At 44.4% G+C, this 12,499-nt stretch overlaps 1 protein-coding gene across 3 annotated transcripts in view; it reads left to right on the forward strand.

Annotated features, from left to right (window-relative positions):
- COG2 (component of oligomeric golgi complex 2) overlaps positions 1 to 12,499 on the forward strand; it is a 456,761-nt gene that overhangs the window by 246,041 nt on the left and 198,221 nt on the right. For all 3 annotated transcript variants that reach the window (XM_073627553.1, XM_073627554.1, XM_073627555.1), the window contains 2 exons: positions 2,586 to 2,712; positions 9,732 to 9,871. In XM_073627553.1, the coding sequence (XP_073483654.1) occupies positions 2,586 to 2,712; positions 9,732 to 9,871 (267 nt within the window). The remainder of the gene's footprint in view (positions 1 to 2,585; positions 2,713 to 9,731; positions 9,872 to 12,499) is intronic.

Genomic DNA, 12,499 nt, shown 5'->3' on the forward strand with positions numbered 1-12,499 from the left:
GTGATTGTCTGGATTTGTTTCTACATTTTGGCTCTCATAGTTGAGTTATATCTATGATGACAATTGCAGGTCTCTCTCATCCTTTTAAGTGGGAGGGCTTGCACAATTGGTGGCTGACTAAATACTTTCTTGCCCCACTGTTATAGATAGGTTGAAAAGATGTGTCTCCACAGAGCATGGTAAGGACATGTCAGAGGCCCCATCAGTGAGTCACTACTTGTGTGTCTGTCTCTCTCTCTCTCTCTCTCTCTCTCTCTCTCTCTCTCTCTCTCTCTAAGCCTCCAAATTAGAAACCCTGTAAAAAGGGCTTAAAATTGAAGGCTTCATTCAAGCCCAGTGGAGATGTGGTGTTAAGATCTGATTTCCACCGCAGTTCGCATTGTAGGAGGAGCTTATTGAGGTCTCCTCCCCATGAGCCCTAGTCTATTTGATCTAATGCTAGAACAGCCACTTTAGGAAAGCAGCCTTTGTGGACTTGTGGGAGATCAGGGTTGCTAGTCTGTATGGCAAGAATGTGGCGGTAAATCCTTTGCCATAGTTTTTGTATCATCTTGCCAATGTAGTAGCAGCCACAACCACATTGCAGAAGATATACAACCCCCATAGTCTGGCAATTGGCAAAATGTTTGGAGGTAAACCTCCACCCATTTGGTGGTCGTATGTTCTTGCGAGTATCCATGTAGCGGCAATAAGCACAAGAACCACATTGAAAGGTCCCGAGGTATCTGCATGGATGACCACGCATGTTACCTTGGAACTCACTTTGGACTAGGATGTCACCCACAGATGTTGCTCGTCTATATGTCACCAAAGGGGTTGGAGAAACAAAGGGACCTATATTGGGGTCTGATGTAATTAAATGCCAGTATTTGCTAAGGATCTTTTAAATCTAAACATGTTCATTGGAGTAGGTAGTAATGATTCTAGTGTTATCGTCCATTTTTAGTTTTTTGGAGGACATGGAAGATCTTGTCTGCTCATGCTAGCTACACCATTAAATAAATGCCTTTTTAAGGCATTTGTGACTGTAACCCCTTTCCAATAGACGGTGTTTAACCACTTGCTTACTGGGCACTTAAACCCCCTTCCTCTCCAGACCAATTTTCAGCTTTCAGCGCTGATGCACTTTGAATGGCAATTGCACAGTCATACAACACTGTACCCAAATGAAATTTTTATCATTTTTTTTTTCCCACAAATAGAGCTTTCTTTTGGTGGTATTTGATCACCTTAGGTACTGGCTGTACGGAACAGAGGTGACTAGAGGTTGTGGATGGAAGCTGGATGAATGGAGGGTGGTATTTCCTGCAGTAGGTTTTCTGAATAACTTGCAAGATAGCAAGTTTTCAGTATTTTTGTAAATTTCAACGTTCAAAAACGTGATATTAGTGTCACTTGATGACATGGTGAATTTTAGATTAAACTCATTGTGGTTCAAAGCAGCCACGCAGTGGTGTAATAACTCCTCTGCAGCATCCCACAGGACAAAACCTCATCTATGTACCTGTCCTACATGGAGATGTGGGACAGGTACACAGAGAGGTCCTCGTATTTGAAAATTGATCCCTTCCATTCCCCCAGATACAGGTTGGCATAGCCAGGGGCACAATATGTCCCCATGGCTACCCTTTGCACCTGGAGGAAGTGCCGACCATCAAAGGAAAAAACATTATGTTTTAATATGTATTTGAGTGATAGAAGTATAAATTCTTTGAAGGAGTGCTCATGCTCACTTGTTTGAGATAGTACAAAGGGGCAACATCTGCAGAAAGACCACTGATTTCATACAGATAGCAATGGTCTTTATCTAGAGCATAGTGGCGGGGGGTAGGCAGGCTTTTCCACTCAGTGTCGTTGCTTTCTAATGAATATGAGCAACAAAACCTTTTAAACCTTTTTTTTTGCACCTAGAATGTATTTTGCTAATTTAAGCTGAAAGATCAATTGGGCTTTAAAAGAAAAGTATGGGATTTTTTTTTTTTTTAATCATATTTGCCTAAATGGATGCAGCATCGGTCCCCCGCTAGCTCTAAGGCTGAGAACTGAACGATGAAACGCCACTGATCGCTCGGTTCTCAGAGCTCCCAGAGTAGAGAGCCGGTGACGCTCACTGGAGCACCGGGCTGTGGAGGGGATGGGAGCAGCCGGCTCAGGCTCTCACTGGCTGACTGAGAGGCTGAGCCGGGTGCCAGTCCAGGCATGTAGGTGGATCCCAATCATCTGGTCGTGATCTTTCCCAAGCCTGGACCGGCTCTGTAATGTCAGCCGACAGCGGACTTCAGCCTACTGTCTGCTGAAAACGGGTCACAGGAGTGCAGAACGTATTACACTCCTGTGATCCACAGGAGAAGTACAGCCAAATGAGCTTTGGCTGTACTCATTTAAGCCCCAGCCCTTTATGGTGGTAAGTCTTGTCATACAGTTTTATGATAATGAATCTCTCAAGCAGGGACAGACTGTAATTAAACGAAAAATATTTGGCTTTAGTTAGACGTTTTGTGTTTTCTCTTTACAGGCATTCTTAGAATATGTACCAGAATGTGTGAATTTTACAAACTTATCCTAATAAATATTCTGTTTTGTAGTGGAAAAGCTGATATGGTACCAGGATATGACTTCTTAGTCAATTCTGTCTGGCCAGAAATTGCACGCGGATTAGAGGAAAAGCTGCCATCCCTATTTAACCCAGGAAATCCTGACATATTCCATCAGGTATTTTTACTTGCTTACAATTGTTTATATCTAAAGCTTTAAAACCTATATATGTGAAGGATTTGAAAAAAAAATACAGGTGTTGGCTCAAACAAGTATATGTTGTATGTTTTGATGGAAACCTTTATTTTCTGCTAATTTGTGAGCAACATAAAGTACATTAACCACTTCACGCCAAATCACGTACTTGCAGCTGCAGGCATCACCCTGGTACTGTTTTTTAGAGCTAGCGGTCAGCTCTTTCATGACCCCCCATCCCTCCATAAAGAGTACATGTAACTGCCTATTGCTGTCTTACAAGGGGTATTTACATTCCTTGTGACAGCAATAAAAGCAATTTTTCTCCCTTCGCCTTTCAGGACAGCACCTTGGAGAGAGCGCAGCTCCATCTCTTAGGAAACCCTGCGTGACAACGCCCCTTTAAAAAGCAGCTGCTTCCACCATGCCGTCAGTTTTAGTGTTTCCTCCGCCATGGTGGAAGCACTGCTTGGGGAACCAGAGGGGCTGCGCTCCCTCCAAGGAGAGGGTTTTGGCAGGACCTCCACGTTTGGGTACTCAGACCAGCCCAGCTCCCTCCCGCACGTGAGGGGGGGTGCTCCGGTGTCCCTTCCTTCTCCGGCTCACAGGAGTAATGGTCTGCCGGAAGTTTTCCGCCCGGAGTGTTCGGGGGGCCGCGGTTGTGATCAGTAAGAGCATCCATGCCAGGCCTCTGCATGGCGGCGCCGAATCCCGGACAGCGGATGACGCCAGTTCCGGTGGGCGGAGACTTCCGGCGGGACGTAGCAGTGATTGGTTCCTGCTGCTGGAACACAGGAGGAAGGGGTGGGTCCTCTGGCCGGGACTTCCTTTTGTTTGGCACTTGGAGCTTAGTACACAGTGCAGCAGCTGCGGATTGCACTATGGAGATAGCGGAATCGTCAGCAGCAATGGCGGATGCAGGCGCCCAGGTTCCCGGCCAGGCCCAGGTAGGAGAGGTGCGGTGACACCTCTTTCCTTTTATATCACTGGGTGTTTTATCTTTTATGTGGTTATTTCAAAACCTGCTGCTGTCTGCTATAGGGTAACAGTTTCCATTAGCAGTTCAGCAAAGGAGTGAGACTCTGGGCACTTAGGGTGTTGGCTGGAGGTACTACTTTTCTCTGAAGCCTTAGTTCTAAAGGACCTGGCTTTTTCTTGTTTCTCTGTTTCAGAAAGCTACTGCCAAATCAGAGAGAACAGGGAGAAAGTGCCCCTCATGCAAAAATCCTTTAAGGGACTCTTGGCCCAAACCACTGTGCAAATCCTGCATTGTGGATTTAGTAAAAGAAGAATCCTCACAAGAGTGCAAAGAGCTATTATCTTCTGTGAGGAAGGAATTAGCAGAGGCCCTAGGGACAGTGCGTTCCCTTGTAAAGCGCGGCCAGAGTTCCAGCCAAGAACAGAGTTCTCACTCCAGTTTCCCTCAGTCCACTTCCAGACAGGTGGAAAGTGAGTCGGAGGAGGAAAGGGAAAGCATTCCACCCTCAACCATTGATTCAGAGGAGGAGGAGGTGGAAGAAGAGTTAAGATCATCTAGATATAAGCTTTCACTTGAGGAGGTGGATGCTATTACTCAAGGCAATTTATACTACCCTGGAGATCCAGGAAGAAAAAGTTCAGCTGTCCGTGCATGACAAGATGTACCTGGGGCTGGAGGAAATTAAACACAGGGTGTTCCCTGTGCATAAAGTGTTAACAGACACTATCAAAAAGGAATGGAAGGATCCAGAGAAAGCACAGTTTTTTTCTAAAGCCCTCAAAAGGAGGTTTCCTTTTGAGGAGAATGAGGAACTGTTGTGGAATAAAAAAACCAAAGATAGACGCTGCTTTTTCTCAAGTATCTAGAAAAACTGACTTAGCTTTTGAGGACATGGGTATTCTCAAAGATGCTATGGATAAGAGGGCAGATGGGCTACTGAAGAAAGCCTGGGACGCATCTATAGCTAATCTTAAGCCAGCAATGGCGGCTACAGTTGTGGCCAGGAATCTGGAGTGTTGGTTAGATCAACTTAAAAATCATGTTGTTGCAGGTACCTCCAGAAAAGACTTATTGGAGTCCTTCCCTACCTTGCTTAAGGCAGTAAAATATATGGCAGATGCCTCTGCAGAATCTATCAGGATGTCAGCCAGGTCCTCTGCGCTTGTTAACTCAGCAAGAAGAGCACTCTGGTTAAAGACCTGGACAGGGGATTCCGCTTCTAAAGTAAAACTGTGCGGAATTCCCTTTTCAGGAGACCTGATGTTTGGGCCAGAACTGGAGACTGTCCTTGACAGGACAGCAGATAAGAAGAAAGCTTTCCCACAGAAGAAGAAAACGGTACAGCAGAGGAAAAATTTTTGTCCTTTTCGACAAGCCGATAAGGAAAAGGACCACACACAGAAGAGACCCTGGTCTTCTCAGAGAGGAAGAGGTAGAGGTGGGGTACTCTTTAGAACCCCAGAACAAACCCCTAAAAAACAATGACCATCTAGTAGGGGGGAGACTACAGGACTTCTTACCAATTTGGGAAAAAACAACAAAGAGTCCTTTTGTCCTGGGGTTAATCAAAAAGGGTTATCAATTGGAATTCTCACAAAGCCCCCCAAATCGGTTTTACATCACAAACCTGCCAAAGGATCTGTTACAGGAACTGATGCAACAGAAGGTCATTTCCCAGGTTCCGAAAGATCAAGAGGGGAAGGGGTTTTACTCCCACATTTTTCTGGTAAAAAAGCCATCAGGTAAGTTCCGCCTGATTCTCAATTTGAAGGTTCTAAATCGATCCATAAAATACAAAAAATTCAGGATGGATACGATTTTCTCAGTGAGGAACTTGCTAACCCCCAAATGTCATATGGCTTCCATCGATTTGAGAGATGCCTATCTCCATATACCAATAGCGCCCCCATCACAAAGGTTCCTGCGTCTTGCAGTCAATCTGGGGGGGGGGGGGGATTTGGCACCTGCAGTTTCGGGCTCTGCCTTTCGGTCTTTCCTCTTCTCCCAGGGTATTCACAAAAGTGATGGCGGAATCTTTGGAGCCCCTGAGACTGAAGGGGATTTCAATAGTACCCTATTTGGACGACCTGCTACTGTTTGCAGACTCAAAGGGTCAAGTAGAGGTCAACCTACAGACAGTTCAAACACATCTAAGAGGTTTGGGATGGCTTCTCAATCTTCAGAAGTCAAACTTTATTCCATCTCAAAGGGTAAGGTTTCTGGGGTACGAAATAGACTCGATAGAACAGAGAATTTTTCTACCCCAGGAGAAAATAGAGAAGATGCAGTTGACCCTGAAAACACTTCAATCCAACGCAGAGATCTCTGTAAGACAAGCCATGTCCGCTCTGGGACTGTTGACAGCAGCAATTCCTTCGGTACAGTGGGCCAGGTTGCATGCCTGTCCTCTGCAATCGGATATTCTGATGAATTGGTCATACCAGGAACCTCTGGAGAAGAAATTCAACATGAGGGCAAGAGCAAAAAGATCACTCTGGTGGTGGAGGAACCTAGGAAACATTTCAAAAGGGCTTCCTTGGGTCTTTCCGGTAACCAGAAGGCTGACTACAGATGCCAGCGCATGGGGATGGGGAGCTCATCTGGAAGAAAAAACGATTCAGGGAGTTTGGACCAAACCAGAAGCGAGAAGATCTTCAAATTGGAGAGACTTAAGCCTCCTCTCCCTCCGGGAATTTCTAGTGAATCAACATGTCCAAATATTGTCAGACAATATGACGACAGTATTATATTTAACAAAGCAAGGGGGCACAAAAAGCAAAACCCTAATGGGTCTAGCGCATCAGATCCTAAGATGGGCAGAGAACAATGTGGCCTCTCTATCAGCAGTCCATCTGAAGGGGACGGAAAACACCTTAGCAGATCTCCTCAGCAGGAAAGAAATCAGGGAAGCAGAGTGGTCTCTCAATCAGGAATTATTCGAAACAATTTCCAAGAGTTAGGGTTATCCCCAAGTGGACCTCTTTGCAAAACAAGAAAATGCAAAAATACCGGTCTTCTCTCTTCAGAGACAGGATCAAGCTCTCGGAGTAGATGCGTTAGCACACAAGTGGGACTTCCATCTGTCCTACGCTTTTCCCACGTTTCAACTGAACTGAACCTTTCAACTGATACCAAGGGTGTTAGCCAAATTCAGATTGGAGTCCACGGAGCTAATATTATTAGCTCCTTATTGGCCAAAAAGACCCTGGTTTTCAACCTTGATGAACCTCTCAGTGAAACTGCTTGGAGATTACCAATCAGGACAGACCTTTTGAGTCAGGGCCAAATTCTCCATCCAGATCCAGCTTACCTCAAACTAATAGCTTGGTTTCTGAAGAACAAATCTTAAGACAGAAGGGTTTATCAGAGAAGCTTATTTCTACCCTTCTTGCAAGTAGAAAAAAAGTGACGAGAGACATTTACTTTAAAGTCTGGAAGATCTATAATTCTTGGTGTTCCAGTAAAAACTTTGATTTTTGTACCACGTTTTCAGTTTTGGAATTTCTTCAAGAGGGATTGGAGAAGGGGTTAGCAGCAAGTATGCACAAGACGCAGGTAACTGCTTTATCAGTTTTTTTGGAAAGAACCCTGTCAGGGGAACCTTTAATAATCAGATTTTTTAGGGCAATGGCAAAAGTAAGGCCTAGACCTGTTGTTAGTTTTCCCAAATGGGATTTATCTTTAGTTCTTCAGGGACTAACTAAGGCACCGTTTGAACCCATAGAAGAAGCATCATTAAGTTTCTTGACGTTAAAGACTATTTTACTGGTAGCAGTAACTTCCACACGTAGAATTAGTGAGTTACAAGCCCTTTCAATTAAGGAGCCCTTTATGAGATGTCTACAGGATAGGGTAGTCTTAAGGACAGATCCAGCTTTTCTACCAAGGGTGGCTTCAGTTTTTCACCGTACACAGGAAATCATTCTCCCTACTTTTTGTCCTTTACCTTCGGGAGCAGGAGAAGAAGCTTTCCATACCCTTGATGTCAGGAGGTGTCTGCTTAAATATCTGGAAAGAACAAAGGAAATCAGTCATCTTCACTCTTTGTTTTAATGGAAGGTACTCACAATCACAAAGGAGGTAAAGCTTCCAAGAGCACCCTCGGAAGATGGTTAAAGCAGGCCATTAAAGAGGCTTACAAATCTTTGGGTCTGGAACCTCTGGAAGGGGTATTACCTCATTCTACTCGAGCAGTGGCGGCATCATGGGCAGAAAGGGCCGGGGCATCTCCTGAGCAAATCTGCAAGGCTCCCACATGGTCCAGTTTTTTGACCTTCATAAGGCACTACCGCTTGGATCTACTATCAGCCTCGGACCAATCATTTGGTAGGAAGGTTTTGCAGGCAGTAGTCCCACCCTGAAGTAAATTTCTCAGTTATCCTCTCCAAGGTGCTGTCCTGAAAGGCGAAGGGAGAAAACCTTAGTTAGACTTACCGGTGACGGTATTTCTACAAGCCTTTCAGGACAGCAGCCTACTTCCCTCCCTTGGTCATCATATGTAAAGTATAATTATAGGACCTGGTAATTGTCTGATTATATTTTCCAGCATGTCGGAGGATTTCTCGGTAACAACTGACGGCATGGTGGAAGCAGCTGCTTTTTAAAGGGGCGTTGTCACGCAGTGTTTCCTGTCTAAGAGGTGGAGCTGCGCTCTCTCCAAGGTGCTGTCCTGAAAGGCTCGTAGAAATACCGTCACCGGTAAGTCTAACTAAGGTTTTTTTTTTTTGGTTTTTTTTTTATGGGACAGTGTTAAATAAAAAAAAAAAAGAAGAAAAAAAAAATTTTTTTTAAAGTGTGCTCGCGCACCAAAGAAAACGCATAGGTAAGTCACACCTGCAAATGTAAACAGTGTTCAAATCACATATGTGAGGTATCGCCGCGACCGTTTGGAGCAAAAGCAATAATTCTAGCAAAAGACCTTCTCTGTAACTCGGGCCACCCATTGACTTCTATGGGCAGGCGGATTTCAGCGGAGATGTGTCCGCTGACACCTGTCTGCCATCCGATCCGACAAGATCTGCTCAAAACAGATGGATGGCGATGTGTTCACCATCCGTCCATCAGATCGGATGAAAACGGACAGGCTGTCGTTTTTATCCTATCTCCCCATAGAGAACAGGGGGGCTCTGATGGGTCCATCCCTGCACAGTGAGCAGAGACGGACCAGTCATCCGGCTTCTCACCGGGGATCAACAGAGCGATCCCCCACTGAGCTAGCAGAGTTCGTCCAGCAGATCTGCCCCGTGGGGCCTAGGGAAACTCACACCCCTCTTGTTATTGAAGGAATTTTTCATGGGCGAGTGGTCAAATGATTTGAGTCACTCTCGGAGGGTGTGATTCAGTTCAGGACTTTGACTAGACAAATCCTGCTTGAGGTGATTGTAGCCGTTTAAGTGCACTTGCGACAGAAACAATTGAGTGCTGTCCATGATACTTTTTTATTTGCACTGCAATTTTTTAGACTGCTTAAACCTTGATGAAGGGAGCACACCCCAAAAATTTGTCCTGAAAAATTGTATGTTAGTGCAAATAAAGTATTACGGACAGTACTCAATTGTCACCAGACAAATCCATAATCCTCCATTTTCTCTTTTTGAGCCATTCCTTGGTGCATTTGCTAGTGTGGTTTAGACCATTATTATGTTGAAAGAGCCATTTCTGGTTCAACTAACTTTCAAATAGCCTCCCATTCTCATCAGGCACACTTTGAAATAATGTAGAATTTATAGTTGAGTCAATGATTGCATGCTTCCCATGTCCTGAAGCAGCACACAACCCTAATCCATAAGCTTTTCACTCCCTTTCTTCACAATCGATATCTGCAGATTCAGCAATGAACTTTTTGGGTTATCTGAGACTTATTTTAGCATGAAACAAAAAACTGTTTGGTTTATTGCTGGACCAATTAGTCCTGGACAAATTAGATAATTTGAAATCCACACCACTTGATGATTAATTTGACTCACAGTAAAAAAAATGTATTTGGAATAATTTGTAAAAATGTTTTTCTATATTTCTATAGAAATACACTGTCAGCATGGATTTTTTGAGGAATTTTGAACGTCAGTGTGGGTCCCAAGCTAGCGTGAAGAGGTTGCGTGCTCATCCCTCCTACCACAGTTTTAACAACAGATGGAATTTGCCTGTGTATTTTCAGATAAGGTAAACACGGGGTAACCTTTATTATATGGCCAGGTCAAACATTTCTGTCCATATAACTTGACATATATTTTAGACGTTTGAATTAGGCAGTGTGCGTTTATTAGAAAACAAGCATAATTTCTTTTAATTCAGCTTTTTTTTTTTTTTTTTTCCTGCTAATTTCATGATTGGGATGATCAGCAATGGGTTTGTTCAGACCTGCCTGAAACAGTAAATGGTTAAGGTGATTTTAAATTCATTATTTTTTGTAATTTCTGTCCTGTCTCGCCAAACAGGATAAAATATACAAAAAAGAATGAATTCACACACATAAGAACATAAGATGACTGCTGAACACCTATGGGGCATCATTCTGAGAGTCTGTTTCTCAACCACTGCTTCTTTTGGAAAGACTTTTTCTCTTTTTGTCATCACCGATAGACCCAAAAACGGTGCTCCAACTTCTTTTTCCACCATTTCTTGTCGACTCAGACCGTTAACCCAGCTTGTGTTCTCAAGGATCAGGTTCCAGCATTTCCTGTCGAAGTGTACTCCACTCAACATCCAAGCAACAATTTCTCAGGTTTGCAATATGTCACCTGGTCTTCTATTCACATGTTCCCTAAGTTCCAACAGGTGGATGTTTCAGCCCCATCTAATGCCATGTTTGAGCGTGAGGTCATTCAGGTGGCTCTTTGAGGTGTAGGCAGTCCTCGGTCCTTTGTTGTTTTCTTGGGCCCGTTAGCGTTTGTTTGCTGTTTTGCCTACTCTTCAGTTGGACTGCTTTTGGATGTCCCAATAATTTTCAGGCTTCCTGTGTTTCCCAATGGATGAGAGAGAAAATAGGATTTTAATACTCTGCATAAAATCTTTGAGGTGCTAACATGATCTTGGGCATCTAAAACTATCTTGCTGAAATAAAATGGGTCAGTGTTTTTTTTTTTTTTTTTTTTTTTTTTCTATGAGTCCCATAAGGTTTTAAATATTTATTTAGTATAGTAATTAGTTATTTTGTGCAATAATGGTCTGCCAGACTCAGCATCTTTAGTCATCTTGACTGGTCAGTTTGGGGTGATGTAATTCCTGTTCATGCGTGTAGATGTTAAATCATTCCCGCACCATGCATGCCTAGATTGTACACTGCATTTCACACAGGCATGCTGAGATTGTACAAGAACCTTTGATTGCAAAAAAAAAACATTGGTGCTAGATTATGAATGCCGCTTAAGCTGGGAAAGCTAAACTCCCACAGTCACCAGAGAGAAAGGTGCAGGCTGCCAAAGGTGCTCATCTGAAGCGATACATGTATAAAATCAAAGAAGCGCAGCACTCCCTTTCAGCCATCTTAGTGTAGACTTGAAAATGCCCTCAGCCCACGAGTCTCTGTCAAAGCCACAGCCCCTGACATGTTTAGCTCCACTCACCAGATTAAGCTCCAGTGGGAGAAGCAAAACATGTCAGGCTTTGGTGGAGAGTACGTTTTTCAAATCGTCCTCCAGGACAGTCTCTGAGACCTAGAGCTCCTGCCTTCAGGACAGGAAACATGTAAACATAACATGTATTACCTCAGTATTAGTTTTTCCTCCAGAAGGATAGGTTGCACGTGGAATGAACTTGGTGGAGCTCCCGGGTACCAGAAGTTGACCTAGGAAGCTTCCCTAACAGTTACAGCTGTACCTTCTTTGCCTAGCAGGATCCCTCCCTTGGGAAGTGGAGTGGGGCTGTGTGCTTGCCTTCTGCCTCGGGGAGAGCGTTGACCACTGGTAACTGTTCACCAGCTCCCCCTGTGTGGCCTGGCTGGCTTGGCGTTCCTCGCTGAGTGAGGAGGATAGGTCCAGCGTTTCACTTCCGGCGGGGCCAGTGCATATTCCATGCTGGTTAACCTGAAACTGATGCATCTGGCACTAGCTCCTCTCGGGTAAGCTTGGGGATTCTGGTCACTCTGGCAAATCCTGGGGAGGTTTTTTCTTACTGGGCTATGGGCTAAAGGTATAGTCTTGGCTGTTGAAGATGAAATGGCCTCAACCTTTAAATCTTTTAAGGGATTAATAGACAAAATGCCGAGTCCCGCATTGCCTGTTATACCGATCCCCATCCGGGGGGTGGGCGAGGATCCAGAAGAGAATCCCAGGTCCCAAGCCTCTTTGCAGGCTGATTTGGCTTCAGAGGATGGCTTCAGAGGATGGCTTTAGAGGAGAAGGTGACTCCTCCTGGGGCTAGATGCAAGCTGTCCCTAGATGATGTGGACTGTCTGCTTTAAGCCATTTATAACACCTTGGAAATTGAGGAAGAGCGAGTACAGCTGTCAAAGCATCACCTAATGTATCAAGGGTGTTCCCAGTCCATAGTTACGTGGTGGATTCCATCATGTTAGAATGGGAGAATCCAGGAAGAAAGCCCTTCTTTTCAGGAGGCCTGAAAAAGTTTCCCTTTTGAGGAGGATGCATCCCAACCATGGAATAAAAGCTGGATGCACCTCTCTCAAAAATTTCAAAGAAGTCTGACTTGGCCTTCAATGATATGGGGGCCCTGAGGGACCCAATGGTCAAAAGAGGAGCTATCCTACTCCACGCAGCTTGGTACCTCAGTCAGTCTAAAACCAGGCTTAGCAGCAACTTGCGTTGCCAGAAATCTGGAATGCTGGCTTTC

This window comes from Aquarana catesbeiana, linkage group LG04 (genome assembly GCF_042186555.1).
Source record: "Aquarana catesbeiana isolate 2022-GZ linkage group LG04, ASM4218655v1, whole genome shotgun sequence".
Taxonomy (NCBI): domain Eukaryota; kingdom Metazoa; phylum Chordata; class Amphibia; order Anura; family Ranidae; genus Aquarana; species Aquarana catesbeiana.